This window comes from Mytilus edulis, chromosome 5, assembly GCF_963676685.1.
Source record: "Mytilus edulis chromosome 5, xbMytEdul2.2, whole genome shotgun sequence".
Lineage (NCBI taxonomy): Eukaryota > Metazoa > Mollusca > Bivalvia > Mytilida > Mytilidae > Mytilus > Mytilus edulis.
In genome coordinates, this window is record NC_092348.1 from 50,836,490 (window position 1) to 50,861,606 (window position 25,117).

Below are 25,117 nucleotides of genomic sequence, written 5' to 3' on the forward strand. Positions count from 1 at the left end.
AAGTTGTTTATTATACGGGAAAAAAAAAGTAAAAAGTAAAAATAGAACCAGGAATATAGTATCTCATTATGCAGTAGTTCTCCTCATGACCAGTGCACAGCAGAGGGACTTTTATATCACAACAATGCAAAGGTCGTCAAGGGGAGGTCCTTCAGAACTAGCTACAGATACATGAGATTACTCCAATAGTGATTCTCCTCATGATTAAGGCACAGCAGCAAGGGTTGACATTTCTTCTGGGCAATATTCATCAAGGGACGGTGCTCTAGAACTCACTATAAAGAAAATATAAAGTTCAAATTACAAGTAGTAGAGGGAGATAAATCCCATTAAAACTTTTCATATTTCTTAATGAACATACATAATTCTGATAATAAATTCTCATCTTCATTATTCATTAACCATATCAGTTTTTGGTTACTAGGGTCGAGATTTTTCAAATTCTTGCAGCAATTATTTATCATTGTTATCATGTAAGAGAGGGGGTAGGAGGGGTCCTGATCCCGAAATACCGGGCTTAAAAACAACAGATCCCGAAATCCTGTGCTTAAAAACACGAAATCCCGAGGTCCCAAAATTCAAAAAAGGAATTCTCGGATCCCGAAAGGGTCAATCCCAAATTCCCGAGCTTAAAAACACCCGATCCTGGAGTCCCGATAAAGGTCCTATCCCCCCTCATGTAAATTATGTCTTTCCTTTGGTCCGATAAACTATCACAGTTGAAAAGAAAATGTGTTTCATCTTCGACCTCATTACTACAACATCTCTTGCATATTGTATTTTGTCGGGGAATATTACTATATCTACCTCTCTCTATAAGTAAATGGTAAGCAGATATGTGAAATCTTGTTAGACTCCGTCTATCTTCAAATTTTTAACAATATTATGATATTTTTCACAACCAAAATTTGATTTAAAGGTAACATATGTGCATAGTTTTCCTTCTGAGTGAGGTTTGAGATTTTTTTCCCAATCTTTCAGCATGGCATTTCTTAGTTTTCTGTTGTCAATTTGTTTAGCCGTGTCTGAGGATATTTGATAATTATTAATCAGTGAAAGAAGTTTTTTCAGATGACATATACCACAACAGTTTCTTTGACTCATACAATTTCTTTGATTCTATAAATGCATTATATAACAATGGAAAGTTAGTGTCTGATTTTTCTAGTCTGTAATAGTATTTAGTCATTGCTTTAATCATGTTAAAATATATTGGTAGTCTTCCCAACTCAGTTAATACTGCAAAATTGGTGCTTTTTTTTGGAGCTCCAAGAATAAATTTACAGAATTTAGTATAAAGTTTTTCAGCAGGTAATTTAGAGTAAATATGGTCAAATGAAAAAATTCCATTTCTATATTTAGATGACATTGGATTAAAGGCACCCCATATCTTACAGCTGTATAATAGGATGGGTTTGATGGTATGATCAAAAACATGCATGCTTGTTTTGACTGAAGGATGCAAGATAAAAATTCTTTAGATAACTTAAAATACTAAGGCTTTTAGTGCCTTTTTATACAATTCATCCTGGGCTACTGTAAAGGAGCCAGATGCACAAAAATGTATACCCAAATATTTATATGAATTAACACTCTAGTTTTACACCATTTAGCATTAAATCATATTTGTTAATCAATCTACCTGCCTTGTTGAATATAAGAACCTTTGTTTTGTTTGTATTTAAGAATTGAATGCTTCTTTTTGTAACTTCATTGGGGTGTAAAAAGCGTTGACCGAAGTACATTTTGTATGAAGTGCAGAAGCGCTTCATTCTAAAAATGTGAGCATTGTCAACGCTTTTACAACCCTATGAAGTTACAAAAAGAAGCATTCAATACTTATGATTACATTTTTTAGCTATGTAGAGAGTCTTATAACAACAACACTTTAGGGACTGCTGCAGAAAATTTATTGATCGACATGTTTCGGTGCCTAGGGCACCGTCATCAGGATAAAAACAATACATAAAATCATGTTGTTAAAATTAAAACGTCACAATGTTACAATGGTAAGTAACGTTATTAATAGCAACGTACTGAAAATGAAAGTGAAAGTTCATTGTAAGTATGTAAATAAACTATAAAAAGAAATTAAAAATAAAATGTTTTTATTGTGAAAATGTTTGTTAAAATTATTCTGCCAATATGTGTTTGTCCTCTTGCATCGTGGAAAGAATAATACAATAAGTTGTCAGGCTGTGTATATATACTGTATAGGTTGTGTGGTCTGAATGCTCTGTTAACTTTCTTCCCCAAAATAGACGACATTTTATCAGCAATTCCGTACCATTTCGACTGGCTTCCCTTGGCCAGAGGTACTGCTTCCAATCGCGTCAGGAATACTGTAAAATGTTTCGGTCGCCGAAAGTAAAGGACAAAGTATAAATATCACTAGTCTATGTTGAATTTTAACTATGTGTTCGTTCATCAAACTATCGGGAATGGCCAGTAATCTGTAAAAGTGGTTGTATCTCGAGGGTTGTATGTTTGATATTTTCGGGAGCATCAGATTGAATTTGAAGAATACGAAATCGGGTGCATTTAATTTCAAATGAATTCTGTTAGAGAGAAATAATTTCCTATCACTGTTCTTTTCCTCCTTAAGGCTTGTTTTGGGTTAAGATGGTCCATTATCGATTTCTTTTCTTGTGGTTGATGGCAGCATTCTCGGAAGGTTCCTGTGGGTGCCTCAATAAAATATAACTTTGTTTACTCTGTGCGAATGGCTAGTATGATTAGCGCTGGTTGCAACGGCGGTTCCTTAAAAGGAATGCAGGGGTTCACGATAAAAAAAAATCGATTTTTTTAGCTATGATCATGAAAACATGAATTTTATAATTGTTTTATTTAATTCACCTGTGTACTTTATTGTGGGACCACGTGTTATCATGAATGATAAGTTTTATTGAGTAGTGCAATTGCTTAATGAATAACACGTGATGTGCAGTTAACCAATCAGAATAAAGTATTATAATGAAACATACATCTAACGTAATTATTCACACTTTAATAAGCACCAACAGTAATTTTGCAAAATGTCCAATTTTTTTTTTTTTTTTTTTTTTTGTAAACCATTCGGAGATGTTGACAATAAAACAATATCATCAGCATACATAAGGCAGTGTAAATCTTGATCATTTATTGAAACTGGGTCTTCAGAGGGTTACACTAATGTCCTATCAATGTCCTGACACTGTCCTGACAGAAATGAAAATGCTAAATACATTTTTACTATTGGAAGGATTTACTTGAAATTTGGAATCAAGCAAGATGAGAACTTATATTTAATAAATATTATTTAAAAAAAATAAAAAATATTTATAAGAGTTAGAAAACATGACCTGACCAACTTGACTTTGAAACTACTATTGTCCTGACCAAAAAGAAACGGCAAAAACATGTTTTATTATTGACAGGATAGACTTCAAATTAGATACCAAGGAAAATTAAAACATTTAATACAAAAATATAAGAAGAAAAGGAAAAAAAAATATTTTAAAAGTTAGAAAACTTGACCTGACCAACTACGTCCTCCCGTGACTAATGTCCTGACTGATGTAAAATGCTAATAACTCTTTTGTTCTTTGAAGGATCGACTTCAAATTTAATGTCAAGGAAGGTTCTAACATGGAATATAGAGATATAAGAAAAAATATTCAAAAACCTAATTTTAAGTGTTAAAAAACTTTATCTGACCAACGTCGACTCTGCCCTGACTATAATATCCTGATCGATGTAGAAAATGTTAATAACTTTTTTGTTATTGAAAGAATTGACTAAATAAAGTTCCTCACAAAGGAAAATTATATTATTCAAAATAAGAACTTAAGAAAAAAATTGTTTGTTAATTTTTTAAATGTTATAAAACTTGACCTGACCAACTTGATTGATCTTTATCATGATAATTAAGTCAATTCTTTCAATAGCAAATAAATATTGTTTCCTTAGTTAATGAGGGATTAAACATGTCAAGAAACATAAAAAAGGGACAGGAAATGGGCTTCTTTTGATGGTTCATTCAACCTATGCCAACATTTTGAAATTTAGGTATAAAATTGTGTGAAAAAACGTTGGCAAAGGTTGAATAATTTGTTACAGATTAAGTGTTATAAAACATAAATTAATTAGGGGCTGATCAATCTACAACCAGTTTAAACCTAGCGTTAAAGAATACTCAATATACATTTTTTATACAAGTATTAGTGAAAATGTAAGTAATTGGGTGTGTTGAGGATCACTATTTCACAAAGGAATTAGTTTGTTAATTTCATAAAGACTGACTCATGTAAAATATCTATTTTAAATGTTCACTATTAATTCCAACACATACAGAGAATAAGATGAATTTCACTAATGTGATTGTCTCAAAAGTCACACTATAAGATATAATGCTACATCTGCACAATCAACTGGTGTCATGTTCAACTTTATCCCTGAGTCTCTAGGATCAGTTTCGCAAAACTATCTCAGGAGTAAGACATGTCTTAGGATGTTTTAACGGCATATTCTAGTCTTAAGTGGGTTTTACAAAGTGGTCCTTAATTTGGACATCTTTTAATGTTGGTCACAAAGTAATAACTCCACGAGAGTTTGTTTATAAAAATTACTCATTTTATATATTAATTTGCAAATTATCTTATTATTATCTTATTATCAATTTGGATGATGGAGTTTCAAATTAGAGACACAAAATTTAACCATAAATCTCACAACTCAATATAATTAATAAAAAAAAAACACGGGGAACTTGCATTTTTATACGACCGCAAAATTTGAAAAATTTTTCGTCGTATATTGCTATCACGTTGGCGTCGTCGGCGTCGTCGTCGTCGTCGTCCGAATACTTTTAGTTTTCGCACTCTAACTTTAGTAAAAGTGAATAGAAATCAATGAAATTTTAACACAAGGTTTATGACCACAAAAGGAAGGTTGGGATTGATTTTGGGAGTTTTGGTTCCAACATTTTAGGAATTAGGGGCCAAAAAGGGCCCAAATAAGCATTTTCTTGGTTTTCGCACTATAACTTTAGTTTAAGTGAATAGAAATCTATGAAATTTTAACACAAGGTTTATGACCACAAAAGAGAGGTTGGGATTGATTTTGGGAGTTTTGGTTCCAACAGTTTAGGAATTAAGGGCCAAAAAAGGGCCCAAATAAGCATTATTCTTGGTTTTCGCACAATAACTTTAGTATAAGTAAATAGAAATCAATGAAATTTTAACACAAGTTTTATGACCACAAAAGGAAGGTTGGGATTGATTTTTGGAGTTGAGGTCACAACAGTTTATGAATTAAGGGCCAAAAAGGGGCCCAAATAAGCATTATTTTTGGTTTTTGCACCATAACTTTAGTATAAGTAAATAGAAATCTATGAAATTTAAACACAAGGTTTATGACCATAAAAGGAAGGTTGGGTTTGATTTTGGGAGTTTTGGTCCTAACAGTTTAGGAATAAGGGGCCCAAAGGGTCCAAAATTGAACTTTGTGTGATTTCATCAAAAATTGAATAATTGGGGTTCTTTGATATGCCGAATCTAACTATGTATGTAGATTCTTAATTTTTGGTCCCGTTTTCAAATTGGTCTACATTAAGGTCCAAAGGGTCCAAAATTAAACTTAGTTTGATTTTAACAAAAATTGAATCCTTGGGGTTCTTTGATATGCTGAATTTAAAAATGTACTTAAATTTTTAATTATTGGCCTAGTTTTCAAGTTGGTCCAAATGGGGGTCCAAAATTAAACTTTGTTTGATTTCATCAAAAATTGAATAAATGGGTTCTTTGATATGCCAAATCTAACTGTGTATGTAGATTCTTAATTTTTGGTCCAGTTTTCAAATTGGTCTATATTAAGGTCCAAAGGGTCCAAAATTAAACTAAGTTTGATTTTAACAAAAATTAAATTCTTGGGCTTATTTGATATGCTTTATCTAAATATGTACTTTGATTTTTGATTATGGGCCCAGTTTTCAAGTTGGTCCAAATTAGGATTCAATATCAAGTATTGTGCAATAGCAAGAAATTTTCAATTGCACAGTATTGCACAATAGCAAGAAATATCAATAGCAATTAATTTTCAATTGGAGTTATCTTTCTTTGTATAGAATAGTAGTTGATAATATATGTTGGAAATTTGCCAGACATGACTATGATGTCATTTTCTATTTTTATTTGCCAATAACTTTATGTAAATAACTTCATTGGAAATTTGCCAATATAAAATGTTGCTGATGAAGCTTTTTTTCCTTATCTTATCTAAAATGTTTTTAGATAATGTATGTTGGACATTTGCCAGACATGACTATGATGTCATTTTCTATTTTTATTTGCCAATAACTTTATGTAAATAACTTCATTGGAAATTTGCCAATATAAAATGTTGCTGATGAAGTTTTTTTTATTGTTTTATACAATAAACAATGTATATTCACTTTTACTACCAACCAATCTTTACCATTCAGTGATAACAAGCACTTTATTTTACATTTTAATATTTTATGATGTATTTAAAAGAGTAGTTATTGTTGCAAACTCCATTAGAAATTTGAATTGATATCAGTTTTGGAAAAAGGGAAACGGGGATGTGAAAAAAAAGGGGGGGGGGGGGTTTAAATTTTTCTCATTTCAGATTTCATAAATAAAAAGGAAATTTCTTCAAACATTTTTTTGAGAGGATTAATATTCAACAGCATAGTGAATTGCTCAAAGGCAAAAAAAAACTTTTAAGTTCATTAGACCACATTCATTCTGTGTCAGAAACCTATGCTGTGTCAACTATTTAATTTTAGATTTAACCAGATGCTCCGCAGGGCGTAGCTTTATACGACCGCAGAGGTTGAACCCTGAACGGTTAGGGCAAGTATGGACACAACATTTAAGCTGGATTCAGCTCTAAATTTGGATTGTGATTAAATAGTTGACACAGCATAGGTTTCTGACACAGAATGAATGTGTTCTAATGAACTTAAAATTTTTGTTTCTCTTAGAGCAATTCACTATGCTGTTGAATATTAATCCTCTCAAAAAAATGTTTGAAGAAATTTTCTTTTTTATTTATGAAATTTCAAATGAGAAAAATTGAACCCAATTTTTTTAATCACATCCCCCTTTCCCTTATTCCAAAACTGATCTCAATTCAAATTTCTAATGGAGTTTGCAACAATAACTACTCATTTAAATACATCATAAAATATTAAGATTTAAAAAAACTGCTTGTTATCACTGAATGGTAAAGATTATTTTAATTTATCAGTTGGTAGTAAAAAGTGAATATACATTGTATATTGTATATAACAAAGATTTAAGTTGATTCTGGACAAAGAAAGATAACTCCAATTAAAAAAAAATCTTGCTATTGCACAATATTTTGCAATTAGATATTTCTTGCTTACTATTCTGGACAAAGAAAGATAACTCTAATTAAAATTTTTTTTTATATTTCACAATATTGTGCAATTAGATATTTCTTGCCATTGCGCAATACTGTGCAATTGAAAAGACTTGCTATTGCACAATACTTAATATAATAATTTTAGATCCTGATTTGGACCAACTTGAAAACTGGGCCCATAATAAAAAATCTAAGTACATTTTTGGATTCAGCATATCAAAGAACTTCAAGATTTCAATTTTTGTTAAAATCAGACTAAGTTTAATTTTGGACCCTTTGGACTTTAGTGTAGACCAATTTGAAAACAGGACCAAAAATGAAGAATCTACATACACAGTTAGATTTGGTATATCAAAGAACCCCATTTATTCAATTTTTGATGAAATCAAACAAAGTTTAATTTTGGACCCCGATTTGGACCAACTTGAAAACTGGGCCAATAATCAAGAATCTAAGTACATTTTTAGATTCAGCATATCAAAGAACCTAACTGATTCATTTTTTGTCAAAATCAAACTAAGTTTAATTTTGGACCCTTTGGACCTTAATGTAGACCAATTTGAAAACGGGACCAAAAGTTAAGAATCTACATACACAGTCATGACAGTTAGATTCAGCATATCAAAGAACCCCAATTATTCAATTTTGATGAAATCAAACAAAAGTTTAATTTTGGACCCTTTGGGCCCCTTATTATGTTGGGACCAAAACTCCCAAAATCAAACCCAACCTTTCTTTTATGGTCATAAACCTTGTGTTTAAATTTCATAGATTTCTATTTACTTATACTAATGTTATGGTGCGAAAACCAAGAAAAATGCTTATTTGGGTCCCTTTTTGGCCCCTTATTCCTAAACTGTTGGGACCTAATTTCCCAAAATCAATACCAACCTTCCTTTTGTAGTCATTAACATTGTGTTTAAATTTCATTGATTTCTATTTACTTAAACTAATGTTATTGTGCGAAAACCAAGAATAATGCTTATTTGGGCCCTTTTTTGGCCCCTAATTCCTAAACTGTTGAGACCTAAACTCCCAAAATCAATCCCAACCGTTCTTTTGTGGTCATAAACCTTGTGTCAAAATTTCATAGATTTCTATTAACTTAAACTAAAGTTATAGTGCGAAAACCAAGAAAATGCTTATTTGGGCCCTTGTTGGCCCCTAATTCCTAAAATGTTGGGACCAAAACTCCCAAAATCAATACCAACCTTCCTTTTGTGGTCATAAACCTTGTGTTAAAATTTCATAGATTTCCATTCACTTTTACTAAAGTTAGAGTGCGAAAACTAAAAGTATTCACACGCCGGACGACGACGACGCCGACGCCAACGTGATAGCAATATACGACGAAAATTTTTTCAAAATTTGCGGTCGTATAAAAAGTTTGAAGAAGAAATCTTTAATTGATTTGTAAAATCTTGACATTTGTTTTGTGTAAAAAAAAACCATGTAATGTCAAAAATTTGATCACAATCCAAATTCAGAGCTGTATCACGCTTGAATGTTTTGTCCATACTTGCCCCAACTGTTCAGGGTTCGACCTCTGCGGTCGTATAAAGCTGCGCCCTGCGGAGCACCTGGTTTAAAACTAAAACAAAGTAAATAAATGGTGCATTGTTCCACTGGAAAGTTGAACCAAAAAATCACTATTTTTTTTAGTTTATTTTAAATTTTATATTCTAAAATTACTTTGATTTAAAAAAATTCTGTTGAAGTATGTTATATTTGTATATTTTGTTGCTTGTTAAAGTATGCTTCATATTAAATACAACAAAATAATGAACAAAAATTTAAAATTTGCACAAATGAAATAGCTTTTTCCTCTTTTTTTTCTCAAGTATTGTTATATTTAAGCGTTAAATTTTAGAAATTTAGTCTATTTTTTATAATTTTTATAATAATATTTAGTTCAACTCAATTTTTCTAGTATCAAGGGTTTTATTTTACAATTTTTGTCTTCTAGAATTTTTTTGATATTTCCATTTTTACTACAACATAATTTTGCAAATTACTTTATTTTTGTTTTGAATTTTTAACTAATTATGAAAAGTAATACTTAATGCTAAAATATACTGACTGTATTTTACCTTTTATTAATTAATAATTGTTATAACAACACCTTTTGTTTTTCGTTTGTAGGCATAGGTTGAATATGTTTTTATCAAATGTTGGCATATGTTGAAGACACGTCACACCCTTTTGATTTCGAGATAATGTTTTTACAAGCATTCAAAGTAGAATTATGTTAGAATCACATAGAAATATAAAAACTTATAATAAACATAATTTTATTATGTCACTGTCTTTTGGCTTTCTTCTACACATATATTATGAATTATAAAAGGTGCATCCAAGTTCATTCTTGACTATATTTAAATAAATAAAAAATGAACTATCAATATAATTAAGTCTATTCTGTCTTTAGAGAGAGAAAAAACAGTCGATTATATAATATTTGTCTTTTTTTAATTGACCAGGACATTGCAGGACAAGGTAAACAGTGGTCGGGTCAATTTTAAAATATTTTTATTTTACATTCTTATACTTAATGTTGTTATCTTCCCTGATACAAAACTTGGTAATATCTCATTAAATAGTAAAAAGGTTAATGGCATTTTTATAACAGTCAGGACATTCATCATGACAAAGATCAAGTTGGTCAAGTCAAGTTTTCTAACATTTCAAAAATTAACAAACATTTTTTTCTCATAAATTCCATTCCTATATTTTATGCTATCATCTTCCTTGGTAAGGAACTTAAGTCATTTTTTTCAATAATAAAAAGATATCAACATTTTCTGCATCGGTCAGGACATTATAGTCAGGGCAGAGTCGACGTTGGTCAGGTCAAGTTTTCTAACTTTTTAAATTATTTTTTTTAAATCTTATTCTTGTATCTCTAATCTTCCTTGACATCAAATTTGAAATCGATCCTTCAAAGAATAAAAAAGTTATAAGCATTTTACATCGGTCAGGACATTAGTCACAGCAAAGACACACAATACAATGTCTTTGGTGACAGGAAAGACGTATTCTATTCTATTCTACCATATAGTGACCGCCTTCAACAAATTGAAGATTATGTCACAGGAGGAAACTTACAACAAGACATAGATTGAAAAAATGTACAATTTTTTAGAAATACGAAAAAAAAAATAAAAAAATATAAATTGTTTTGTATAATAAAGTAAGATGTTGTAATTGAGTTAATATTGATGCTTTGAAATTGAAGATTTGAAAGAGTCTACTGAAGTGCAATTTACAATGTTATCCGGTAGTTTGTTCCAGTCGGTAATAGTTCTTGGAAAATATGATTCTTTTCTGTACTGTGTTTTGCAGGATGAAATTTGGAAACTGTTCAAATTAGAATGTCTTGTTTGTCTTTTTTGTGGAATTAATTTGTTATTTTTAGGAATTGCAACCTTTTCGTGTTCAATTTTGTAAAGCATTTCCAATCTGGAGTCTTTTCTTCTGTCAGAGAGACTGCGCCATTCAAGATGTTGTAACATGTTACCAACGCTTGAGGTGTTTCTGTATTTGTTGGTAACAAAACGCGCAGCCCTCCTTTGAACTTTTTCAATGCTATCTATGTCTTGCTGTAAGTATGGATCCCAAACAGAGCAAGCATACGTACTCTAGTGATGGTCTTACTAGGGACTTATGCTTGCTCTTTAATGGATGTTGAACTTATGTTCAGGTTCCTCCTTAGAAAGCCTAGTGTGATATTAGCTTTCTTGCATATGTTGTTAATATGCACATCCCATTTAAGGTTGGAACTGATGGTGACCCCCAGATATTTTGCTGTTGTTACATGAAGGACGTAGTTGGTCAGGTCAAGTTTTCTAACTTTTTTAATTATTTCAAAAAATCTTTTTTCTCTATATTTAGTATTATAATCTTCCTTGACATCAAATTTGAAATCAATCCTTCTAAGAATAAAAAAGTTATAAGCATTTAACATCGGTTAGGACATTAGTCACAGGAAAGACGTAGTTGGTCAGGTCAAGTTTTCTAACTCTTGAAAATATTTTTTTTCTTTTTTTTTTCTTATATTTTTGTTTCAAATGTTTTAATCTTCCTTGGTATCGAATTTGATGTCTATCTTGTCAATAATAAAACATTTTTTATCCGTTTCTTTTCGGTCAGGACATTAGTAGTTTCAAAGTCAAGTTGGTCAGGTCAAGTTTTCTAACTCTTATAAATATTTTTTTATTTTTTTTAAATTATATTTATTAAATATAAGTTCTCATCTTGCTTGATTCCAAATTTCAAGTAAATCCTTCCAATAATAAAAAAGTATTAAGCATTTTCATTTCTGTCAGGACATTGTCAGGACATTAGTGTAACCCCTTGTCTCCTTGTTTCACCCCCAGGTGCGTTGAAAAGGAATTAGTTAAGTTTTCATTTACTTTTACACATGATTTACTTACTTCATACATGCTTTTAATGATGTTGTAAAAAGAAGATCCCGACCCAATATCTAGAAGTTTCAATTTGATTCCAGTGTGAATAACAGTATCAAAGGCCTTTTTGAAGTCAACAAAGCAGGCATATAGTCTACCACCAGGGTTATTACAATATTTATCAACACTTGTCTTGATTACAAACATGTGGTCAGAGGTCCTAGCTTTCTTTGTGAAGCCAATTTGGCAGCCATCAATTATTTTGTGTTCGACTAGAAATTTGTCAGGTCGGGAATTTAAAATAGAATTAAACAATTTTACTATTGAACTAGTTATGGTCAAACCACGATAGTTATTAGGATCAAGAATATCATTAGCCTTGTGTAAGGGTGCAATATATCCTTCTGCCCATATTTCTGGATAAATGCCATTACTCAAACAAGAGTTGAATATTTTTTTTGAAGCAACCAACTAAAATACTTTGGCTGCATTTAATAATATTATTGTAATATTGTCCAACCCAGGGGATTTATTCCACTTTAATTTTGAGATGGCAGTGATAATTTCATAATCAGTTATTATAAAATCTAATTCATTAAAACATTTCGGGGATATCTCCGCAGATTCTAAACTCTCCTCAAGATGTTTAACCCTATCTAAAAAAATATCATTAACCTTATTTAAATCTTGAAAGTGATGAAGCCAGTCAGATGGTGATATATTGTTAACTGAGGAATCAAGATTTTTGTCCTGTAACTTATTAATCAACCCCCAGTATAGTTTTGGATTGTCCTCATGAAGAGTTTCTAGTTGTTCTAAAATATCTGCCTTAGAAATTTTCTTTTTGGTTTTTCTGCATTTGTTATATTCCCTACATAATTTGTAATAATGATTTTTAACCATTGGATCTTTCGGGTTAGAAGAGTAAATTTTTCCATAATTTATAAGATTCTTTCTCATTGAGTGCAAATCAGAGTCAAAGAAATTTTTGTGTTTCTTTTTCTTTTTCTTATATTTAGTTTTTTTTCAAAGATTGTTCAGCAGCCTTAATGAAAATGTTAGTTAGTTTAACTGAGGCTTCATTTATGTCTATTTTGGAAGTAAAATGCCCCTTAAGCATGAAATCTGATATTTTTGCAAGTACAGATGGAGAAGTTACTAACTGTTAGAGCCTCCTGAAACACTGTAGATGAGTTCTCTGACCACATGTATCGAGAAGGCATAGTATGCAAATCATGATCAATACAATCATCTCTTAAATTAGCTCTAAATTGGGCTGACATTTCCCATTCAATTTTACAATGACAATCAGATAATGTAGGTACAAATTCAGCAACTCTAAAATACAAAATATAATCAAGGGCACTCTCCGACACAATAGAATAGTCTACAACACTTGCTCCATTTGGAGTATAACAGGTATAATTACCATTTAAATAAAAATAATAATAATAATAATAATTTATTTTATTAAAGTGTCACATACTTGTCTACAGATTGTTTATACAGTTTATATAATATACATTGCACAATAATAAAATAAGACAAATACCCAGCCTAGAAAGGCTTATGAGACACTATATATACAAATATATATCTATTTAACAAATACAAAATAAAAACATAATAAAATGTTAAAAATGTTTAAAATTATCCGGATATTACACATCATAAAAAAAATATTAACATAAGTAGTAAAAAGAAAAACCCCAAAAAAAAAAAAAACCAAAAAACATATCTTTTAAAAATAGATATGAAAAAATTAAGTATGACGTAAAAAATAAATAAATGATATGTGATAAAAGAATATATTTTAAAGAGGTTATACAAACAGATTGCGAAGAATAAAACGAAGTAATTTTGTTTTATTAAAACCCTCTAAGTAAAATAGTCAATAAAAGAATATGATTGAAATGAATTAAAAAAAAAAAAAAAAAAAATAATAATAATTAAAAAATAACTGTTACTTTGACTTTTACAGAAATATACAATCATGAATTAAAAAATAAATAAATTAAATCACCAAGTGTACGCCCATTTAAAATTCTGAGCTGATGAGAAATACAAAATTCACATAAATCTTTCCCTCTACAATCAAGCTTTTTGTCTCTGTTTTTACGCAACATAATATTTTTATCCAAAGGATATGAATTGTATAAAGAAAGAAAATCTATTGCATCTTGTATAATTAATTAAATCAGGGTGTGATCCAGCTCTGGCATTAAAATCACCACAAAGAAGTATATCGGCATCTTTACAAAATAATGTGATGTCATTTTTTAGACATGATTCAGACATTCAAAAAGTTCTATGTCTCCTTTCTTTGTGTAAGTGGATGTCACAGGTGGGTAATAAATAACACAAATATATAGGTCTCTGTGAAAGCCAAAGAATTTTTTTTCTAATTTAACCCATTCAAAATTTTCACATGATCTTTTATGTGAGGTTTTCTCAAAATGGCTATTCCACCATAATATCTATTGTTAGCCTTAGTGATAGGTCTACATACAGGATAGTAGTTAAAAGGGCCCACATTTTTTATATTGCTATTATAACCAACATGGGTTTCTACAAGGAATGCTAGGTCATAATTTGAAATTGAGTCTATAAAGGTTTTATCCTGGGTTTTATCAATGTCACCAGAAAAGAGCCCCCCCCCCCCCAACATTCCAAGTACACATTTTCAATGTTAAAAATAACAGTCATATCTTAGTCTGTAAAAAAAATGTATAACAAATAAGACAAAATAAGATACAGAAAAAAAAACTTTTAAGTAGTTGTCTGCTACTATAAAACTTATATACTAATATTACTTAAAATAATCACCAGTAGTTTTTAGAGTACAAAAGTATTGGTATTGATAAACCAAAAGGAGTCAATGTTCAGTTAAAGAGGAGTAACTCCAGTATATTAATGTGTCTAAAGTTAAAAGTGCTTTCTTTTTACTTTCTTATTTTTTTTAAACTAAAAAAATTCTTCCTCTTCTTTTTTTTCTCTTGAAATAACTTTTCAAATCAGATAAATTGGAAGAATTTCTTCGTTTTAGAAAAAATAATATGTATTTATTTAAGTACTTGGAAACTGGGAAAATCTTAAAAAAGAAAAATGAGAGCAATTAACAAACTAACAATTTTTGTCCAATATTTTTTGTATACAATAATTTTCTTTATAAATAGTAAAAATTAAGGTTATTTATGGGGTGCTGTTCCCATCAAGCCACAACCACGTCCACGTCCTACTTGTCTACTGTTTGTATTGCGACTTCTGGATCTGCTTCTGTTACGCGGTATTGTTAAATTCAGGGTTGAATGTATTGCATGTTTCAGGTTGTTTGCCAGTATTGAGGTTCCTTTGTTGTTCAGGTGATATTTGTCCTCAGATAATAGTGTCATCATGGTGTTTCCTCCTGATAGCATGTTTGTGTGTTCTACAACAGTAACATGGTGACAATTCTATATTTTTTGTTTGATCAAGGCATTGATGATCACACCATTAGTATGGTGGTTTATATCGTCAGCTCTAGGTGTAGCTAGTGATATCAGACATTTACTTTCAGTCCATTTTTGTCCGATAAGGTGCACTAGTTGCATTAATTTGTCAACACATGTTGTAGGTTCATGTTTTTTTAGGTCATTTGTAAGAATATGCAAGATCACTAGATTTGGTTGTTCTTCGTATTGTGTGATATAAGTAGTTGCCTCGATCGTCTATGGTGTATTGAATTGATTTGTGTATTTTGACTGCATTAGTTACTTTATCTTCTTTTATTCCTTTAGATATATACATGCACTGGTTCAAGAACTGGATAAACATTACTTTTCACCAGTCACTTGTTTCATATGACTTTAAGATTTTGTTCAGTTTTGGCAGATTTTGGGTTTAATCAGAGACATATAATACAAATTAACCCACTGTCATTGACTTCTCTTTTATTAATTTTTACATTTCAATGGGTTAACAAATAGCACTGCTTACAAGTCTTCTATGCTGCACATAAAAAAAGGGTTGTTGTACCGCGCCACCATATAATAATTTAAATAAAATGCTTTGCTGAGTCCAGCCTGATACTACTGCAATGGTTGAACCCTGAACAGATGGGGCTAATTTGGACAAAATATTAAAGCTTCAATCATACTGTCTGAATTTTGATTGTGATCAAAATTTTGACATAAAAACAAAATTGAAACTTTTCAAAACTTGAAGTTTATGTTTTGGGCAATTACCCCCAAACTCAATCCCAGCCTTCCCTTTTTGATATGGAACTTTAATGTCAGAGAGATGCATATACTTACACACAAGTTACGGAAACAAAATATGTCTTCAGACGATAATATGCCCGATAACGCAGACGACGACATCATATCATTATACTATTTTTTTTGCGGTCATATAAAAATGACTTTAGACATACAGACATGTGATAGAGGCCAACAGTGAGTCAACAGTAAGCTTAAGGTTTAAATAAGAATAGTTATACAATATTCATTTGATATTGATAATTGATGTGCTACATGTAAAATTAAAAAAATGATTGTGTTGTTGTGTATCTACATGTAAGGGATTTCCAGCTGACAGGTACAAATGTACTAACTAATGATAAATTGATACTTGTAGGCTGGTCCACTGCAAAAAGTGAAGTTGGCTACAGACAAAGATGGCAGGTCAAAAAGATTTGCATTTATCACATTCAAACATGCATGTTCAGTACCATATACGATAGATCTAATGTCTGGTATACAGTTGTTTGGCAACAGTCTCAAACTTCAAACTAGAACAGGTATGAAAAAATGCCAGGAAGATGTTTATTATATTTGAATTTACTCCTTCGTTTTTCCTTATCAAATTGAAATTCTTGAAATTATAATATATAAAATTACAATCACTTTTCTCCAATAGTAAGCATTTTTTTCTGAACAATTGAAATGCCATGATATAATTTATATCTTCCCTGAAATTTTCAGACCAATCGGGCAACCTGTTGTTGGGTTGCTACCCCAGAATTGGTAATGTTCAGAAAATTTTGCAGTTTTTGGTTATTATCTTGAATATTATTATAGATAGAGATAAACTGTAAACAGCAATAATGTTCAGCAAAGTAAGATCTACAATGAAGTCAAACATGGCCAAAATGATCAATTGTCCCCATAACTAAGGAGTTACACATGTATTCTAAAGTCAATTTAATGATTTTCGTAAATTTTTTTTTTCTTTTTTTTTTCTGAAACACCTGAGACAAATTTAACCAAACTTGGCCACAATTAGCATTAGGGTATCTAGTTTAAAGAATGTGTCTGATTACCCTGCCTGCCAAACAGCATGGCAGACATGGCTAAAAATAGAACATAGGGGGAAAATGCAGTTTTTATACGACCGCCAAAATTTTAATTTTTCGTCGTATATTGCTATCACGTTGGCGTCGTCGTCCTGTGTCGTCTTGCGTCGTCGTCCGAATACTTTTAGTTTTCGCACTCTAACTTTAGTAAAAGTGAATAGAAATCTATGAAATTTTAACACAAGGTTTATAACCACAAAAGGAAGGTTGGGATTGATTTTGGGAGTTTTGGTCCCAACATTTTAGGAATTAGGGGCCAAAAAGGGCCCAAATAAGAATTTTCTTGGTTTTCGCACTATAACTTTAGTAAAAGTGAATAAAAATCTATGAAATTTTGACACAAGGTTTATGACCACAAAAGAAAGGTTGGGATTGATTTTGGGAGTTTTAGTTCAAACAGTTTAGGAATTAGGGGCCAAAAAAGGGCCCAAAAAAGCATTATTCTTGGTTTTCACACAATAACTTTAGTATAAGTAAATAGAAATCAATGAAATTTAAACACAAGGTTCATCACCACAAAAGGAAGGTTGGGATTGATTTTGGGAGTTGAGGTCTGAACAGTTTAGGAATTAGGGGCCAAAAAGGGGCCCAAATAAGCATTATTCTTGGTTTTCACACCATAACTTAAGTATAAGTAAATAGAAATCTATGAAATTTAAACACAAGGTTTATGACCATAAAAGGAAGGTTTGGTTTGATTTTGGGAGTTTTGGTCTCAACAGTTTAGGAATAAGGGGCTCAAAGGGTCCAAAATTGAACTTTGTTTGATTTCATCAAAAATTGAATCATTGGGGTTCTTTGATATGCCAAATCTAACTGTGTATGTAGATTCTTAATTTTTAGTCCCGTTTTCAAATTGGTCAACATTAAGGTCCAAAGGGTCCAAAATTAAACTTAGTTTGATTTTAACAAAAATTGAATCTTTGGGGTTCTTTGATATGCTGAATCTAAAAATGTACTTAGATTTTTGATTATTGGCCCAGTTTTCAAGTTGGTCCAAATGGGGGTCCAAAATTAAACTTTGTTTGATTTCATCAAAAATTGAATAATTGGGGTTCTTTGATATGCCAAATCTAACTGTGTATGTAGATTCTTAATTTTTAGTCCCGTTTTCAAATTGGTCAACATTAAATACCAAAGGGTCCAAAATTAAACTAAGTTTGATTTTAACAAAAATTTAATTCTTTGGCTTTTTTGATATGCTGAATTTAATCATGTACTTAGATTTTTGATTATGGGCCCAGTTTTCAAGTTGGTTCAAATCAGGATCCAAAATTATTATATTAAGTATTGTGCAATAGCAAGAAATGTTCAATTGCACAGTATTGCGCAATGGCAAGAAATCTTCAATTGCACAGTATTGTGCAATAGCAAATATTTTCAATTGCACAGTATTGCGCAATAGCAAGAAATATCTAATTGCACAATATTGTGCAATAGCAAGAAATTTTCAATTGATTGGAGTTATCTTTCTTTGTCCAGAATAGTAGTTGAATCAACTTAAATCCTTGTTTTATACAATATACAATGTATATTCACTTTTACTACCAACTGATAAATTAAAACAATCTTTACCATTCAGTGATAACAAGCACTTTTTGTTACATTTTAATATTTTATGATGTATTTAAATGAGTAGTTATTGTTGCAAACTCCATTAGAAATTTGAATTGAGATCAGTTTTGAAACAAGAGGCTCTCAAGAGCCTGAATCGCTCACCTGAATTTTTTTGGTTTAATCTCTCATCAATGATTATTTTGGCTTTTCAATTTATTTAAATGTTCTTTGAATCGTCCTATTTTCTTCAAAAGCAAAAAAAAAATCATTTTCTCCTATGTTCTATTTTAGCCATAGGAGCTATGTTTCTTGACATACAAGGAAATGAAATATAAAATTTATACTAGATACTCTGAAACTCTAAAACTCATTTAGCCTAAGTTTGGCTGAAATTGATACAGCAGTTTCAAAGGAGAAGATTTTTAAAGTAAGTCAACATGATGAACAAATTGTGAAAAAAGTCTTTAAAGGGCAATAACTCCTTAAGAGGTCAATTGACAATTTTGGTCAAATTGACTTATTTGTAGATCTTACTTTGCTTAACATTTTTGCTATAACAGTTTATCTGTATCTATAATAATATTCAAGATAATGACCAAAAACTGCAAAATTTCCTTAAAATTACCAATTAAGTGGCAGCAACCCAACAATGGTTTGTTTGATTCATCTGAAAATTTCATTGGCTGATAGATCTTGACCTAATGAACATTTTTACCCCATGTCAGATTTGCTCTAAATGCTTTCGTTTTTGAGATATAAGCCAAAAACTGCATTTGACCCCTATGTTCTATTTTAAGTAACGGCGGCCATGTTTTTTGACGGATCAAAAATCGAAGCACACACTTTGTGCAGGATAATCTAAGGAACAATCATGCTAAGTTTCATCCAAATCCATTCAGCAGTTTCAGAGGAGAAGATTTTTTAAAGTTAGCAAATATGATGAACAAATTGTGAAAAATTGTCATTAAAGGACAATAACCCCTTAAGGGGTCAATTGACAATTTTGGTCATGTTGACTTATTTGTAGATCTTACTTTGCTGATCATTTTTGCTGTTTACAGTTTATCTTTATCTATAATAATATTCAAGATAATGACCAAAAACTGCAAAATTTCCTTAAAATTATCAATTAAGTGGCAGCAACCCAACAATGGTTTGTTTGATTCATCTGAAAATTTCAGGGCTGATAGATCTTGACCTAATGAACATTTTTACCCCATGTCAGATTTGCTCTAAATGCTTTCGTTTTTGAGATATAAGCCAAAAACTGCATTAGACCCCTATGTTCTATTTTAAGTAACGGCGGCCATGTTTTTTGACGGATCAAAAATCGAAGCGCACATTTTGTGCAGGATATACTAAGGAACAATCATGCTAAGTTTCATTCAAATCCATTCAGTAATTTCAGAGGAGAAGATGTTTGAAAAATTGTTAACGACGACGACGACGTCGACGACGACGACGACGTCGACGACGACGACGGACGCCAAGTGATGAGAAAAGCTCACATGGCCTTTTAGGCCAGGTGAGCTAAAAAGGGAAAGGGGGATTTGAAAAAAATGGTGGGGAGGGGGGTTAAATTTTTCTCATTTCAGATTTCATAAATAAAAAGAAAATTTCTAAAATCATTTTTGTGAGAGGATTAATATTCAACAGCATAGTGATTGCTCAAAGGCAAACAAATTATTTTAAGTTCATTAGACCACATTCATTCTGTGTCCAAAACCTATGCTGTGTCAACTATTTACATCACAATCCAAATTTAGAGCTGAATCCAGCTTGAATGTTGTGTCCATACTTGCCCCAACCGTTCAGGGTTCAACCTCTGCGGTCGTATAAAGCTGCGCCCTGCGGAGCATCAGGTTGACTTATACCTCTGAAACTATTTAGCAAAAGTATATTGGTTGCATTATTTCAATTGTAAATAAAAATTTCAGGTGAGCGACAAAGGCTGCTTGGAGCCTCTAGTTCTTATTATTACATATAAAAAAGTATGGCAATTGCTCATATGTAGGAAGAGCTTCCTTACTACGATAGTAATCAGTCAATTTGTGTACAAAGTAAATGAAATTAAGTTGTATTTTTATGTTTTCGACAGGATCATCTCACAATTCACCAAATCCATCTAGCCAGCAGTCACCAGTCTATACAAATTACTCACAGTATTCAGTCAGTAATAACAATACTAGCCCAATGACAAGAGGAAACACATGGCATGGGAAAGAAAGATATGGACGACAGAACAGTGAGGGGTCATATAATTCAAGACAAACTCCAAGCAATATGGGAGGTCCAATGTTATCACCACGAAATTGTGACCAGTTACCTTTACAAGGCCATAGTCCAGACAGCAATATTGATCCCTTATCACTTCAGATACGGAGAGAGAGAGTTCTACAGCAGCAGAAGGTCTCTTTAGATGCTCATCGTCAGAGAAACTATCCTCCACAAAATCCTTATGGGAACTTTCAACCTTGGCAACAGCAACAACAACAGCAACAACAAAGATCATACAGAAGATATTAATAATACATGTATCTGAGCAGTGACTTTTATTTTATTTTTATTTTTGTTCTTATTAAAGCCTTCATGCAAGATATCGTAAATGTGTACGATTCCATCTGTATTCTAAACCTTATAGTTTCCGTTTTCCAAGTATAAGTTGAAAGTACTAGTATTGTCTTTTTTCAAGGAGGTTCAGGTTTAGAGTTGAGTTTCCCATCATTCCAGTGGATATTGTTTTGTAAACACTTTTCAGTTAAGGACATTTTATACGCAGGTAGCTTCAATTTAAAACACTCACACATACAATAACTAGTTGGTGAGGTCTAAGTGGGAACAATGTATGTCCCTGGGTATACGTAAAAATAGTAATATGATAATGATATACTGAGAGAGTATGGTTACAATTCAGCAAGGCCGTAACTACCCTTGAGGCAAGTGAGGCAATTGCCTCACTATAATTTCGACACTGATTATTTTTTTTATATACATATATATATAAATATAATAGTCATTTGTTGTTCTGTCTCAACCTTAATTTCTATAACTTGTCATCATTCCTTTTAAACTATTCTTCCTGGAGATCATAAACTCAGCATCTCAACGGGTGATGTTTCTAGATTACTTTAACCTAGTAACGATAATCATCATGGATCTTTAGTTAAAAACAGGCTCTTGCAGAAAAAGGAAAAGCGACACTGAAGGTAAAGAAGGAATAATTCTAGTAAACTAGTTTTTTTGTGAACAGAGTCTGAGTATTGCATATAACTTCATTAGAACAATTCAAAAACGATAAGTAGACTGACAAATCAAGTACTGGTCTTCGGAAGGGGGCAGTCCTGTCTGCGTATTCATTTCTCCGTTTCACGAACTTTTGACAAATCAAGTACTGGGCATCGCAAGGGGGAAGTCCTGTCTACGTATTCATTTCACGAACTTTAATCTTTCCAATTACAGATAAATAAAATATAAATAATATGAAACATGAATGCATGGATTAGATTTTATCCATGTTTCTTTAACCTTAAAAATTGAAAGAATATCCCATATTCCAATTTGATATTATTGAGGAATGGTAGAACATTTAACACACGATTTTGTCTTTACTTATTCGGGACTACGGAATTTTGTTTCTTTATATTCGGGGTTCGGAATCGGACACCCCAACCCCTAACCCCTAAATTTATAGATTCTGGAATTAAAATACCACCAACTATTTCCAGAAATAATTTGAAATTACGAAACTACATGTAAACGTCAAAAACTCCATTCCAATTCCCATGTACCCATATCATATATACTTACTCTATAGATAGAATCATATACATGTATCTTATCTCATTCTATCCCTAGTTTGTCTACTCTTTGTCAGCATAAAAGCGAGTTTAATATTTTGTAACTGCGACTGTATGATGGTAGTTACAGGAAAGCTTAATTCCCTCTTACAAACAAAACTGTTACTATCGATGCTGCTACCAAATTGCTGATGGAGAAGGAATTGGAAGAAGACATTGAATGATCATTGTGTTGATGATAATGTGCTACCTTTAGAAACACAGACTGCCTGAAACGACTGAAAATTTGGAAAAGAGCATGCATGAGTGGCGAGAGATTGTGCGGTCTTGCCATGCTCCATGTTCATCGCGATAAGGATATCAGCAGACCAAATTATGATTCTGAAACAATTTGACTGAACCGGCCATAGAAAAAATTGGCAAACTACTGAATCGATGTTTGTTCTATGTTCTGGCAGCAGACTCAAATCAGTGATATTTGGATGATTATCTTACATATGTTGTTATACGACCGCAAAAATTTTAATTTTTTGGTCGTATATTGCTATCACGTTGGCGTCGTCGTCGTCGTCTGCGTCGTCGTCGTCCGAATACTTTTAGTTTTCGCACTCTAACTTTAGTAAAAGTGAATAGAAATCAATGAAATTTTAAACACAAGGTTTATGACCACAAAAGGAAGGTTGGGATTGATTTTGGGAGTTTTGGTCCCAACATTTTAGGAATAAGGGGCCAAAAAGGGCCCAAATAAGCATTTTCTTGGTTTTCGCACTATAACTTTAGTTTAAGTGGATAGAAATCTATGAAATTTATACACAAGGTTTATGACCACAAAAGGAAGGTTGGGATTGATTTTTGGAGTTGAGGTCACAACAGTTCATGAATTAGGGGCCAAAAAGGGGCACAAATAAGCATTATTTTTGGTTTTTGCACCATAACTTTAGTATAAGTAAATAGAAATCTATGAAATTTAAACACAAGGTTTATGACCATAAAAGGAAGGTTGGGTTTGATTTTGGAGTTTTGGTCCCAACAGTTTAGGAATAAGGGGCCCAAAGGGTCCCAAAATTGAACTTTGTGTGATTTCATCAAAAATTGAATAATTGGGGTTCTTTGATATGCCGAATCTAACTATGTATGTAGATTCTTAATTTTTGGTCCCGTTTTCAAATTGGTCTACATTAAGGTCCAAAGGGTCCAAAATTGAACTTAGTTTGATTTTAACAAAAATTGAATCCTTGGGGTTCTTTGATATGCTGAATTTAAAAATGTACTTAGATTTTCAATTATTGGCCTAGTTTTCAAGTTGGTCCAAATGGGGGTCCAAAATTAAACTTTGTTTGATTTCATCAAAAATTGAATAAATGGGTTCTTTGATATGCCAAATCTAACTGTGTATGTAGATTCTTAATTTTTGGTCCAGTTTTCAAATTGGTCTACATTAAGGTCCAAAGGGTCCAAAATTAAACTAAGTTTGATTTTAACAAAAATTAAATTCTTGGGCTTATTTGATATGCTTTATCTAAACATGTACTTTGATTTTTGATTATGGGCCCAGTTTTCAAGTTGGTCCAAATCAGGATTCCATATCAAGTATTGTGCAATAGCAAGAAATTTTCAATTGCACAGTATTGCACAAAAGCAAGAAATATCTAATTGCACAATATTGTGTAATAGCAATTAATTATAATTGGAGTTATCTTTCTTTGTATAGAATAGTAGTTGATTATATATGTTGGAAATTTGCCAGACATGACTATGATGTCATTTTCTATTTTTATTTGCCAATAACTTTATGTAAATAACTTCATTGGAAATTTGCCAATATAAAATGTTGCTGATGAAGCTTTTTTTCCTTATCTTATCTAAAATGTTTTTCGATAATGTATGTTGGACATTTGCCAGACATGACTATTTATATTTTGGATATTGAACCATAATAGTTTAATATTAAATTTAAAAACTTTAAATTCTAATTTTCATTTCTTAAACCAAATTCATAATGTGACATAAACCTATGTTGTGACAACTATTTAATCACAATCCACATTTATAGCTGTATCAAACTTAAAAGTTGTGTCCATACTTGTTCTCATTTCAGATTTCATAAATAAAAGAAAATTTCTTCAAACATTTTTTTGACAAGATTAACATTCAACAGCATAATGAATAGCTCAAAGGCAAAACAAATTTTAAGTTCATTAGACCACATTCATTCTGTGTCAGAAACCTATGCTGTGTCAACTATTTAATTTTAGATTTAAATAAGTTTGAAGAAGAACTCTTTAATTGATTTGTAAAATCTTGACATTTGTTTTGTGTAAAAAACCCATATAATGTCAAAAATTTGATCACAATCCAAATTCAGAGCTGTATCACGCTTAAATGTTTTGTCCATACCTGCCCCAACTGTTCAGGGATCGACCTCTGCGGTCGTATAAAGCTGCGCCCTGCGGAGCACCTGGTTAAAAATTTGGTGTTAGTAAAAGTCTTAAAATATGAAAAATTTTATATAAAAAGTGTCCAAATTCAAAACATTATCAAACTCTCTAAAAATGCCTAGAATGCAGGATTTTGCACCATTCATTTCATACCCTCCAAAAAAAAATTTCGCCTCGCTTCTCTCGGCTCAATTATTT

The 25,117-nt window shown here is 31.5% G+C and overlaps 1 protein-coding gene across 1 annotated transcript in view; it reads left to right on the forward strand.

The window, feature by feature from the left end:
* LOC139525459 (RNA-binding protein 7-like) overlaps positions 1 to 21,290 on the forward strand; it is a 21,773-nt gene extending 483 nt beyond the window's left edge. The window contains exons 2-3 of the mRNA XM_071320808.1: positions 16,410 to 16,572; positions 20,783 to 21,290. Of these exons, the coding sequence (XP_071176909.1) occupies positions 16,410 to 16,572; positions 20,783 to 21,210 (591 nt within the window). The 3' untranslated portion in view covers positions 21,211 to 21,290. The remainder of the gene's footprint in view (positions 1 to 16,409; positions 16,573 to 20,782) is intronic.
* The last annotated feature ends 3,827 nt before the right edge of the window (positions 21,291 to 25,117 follow it).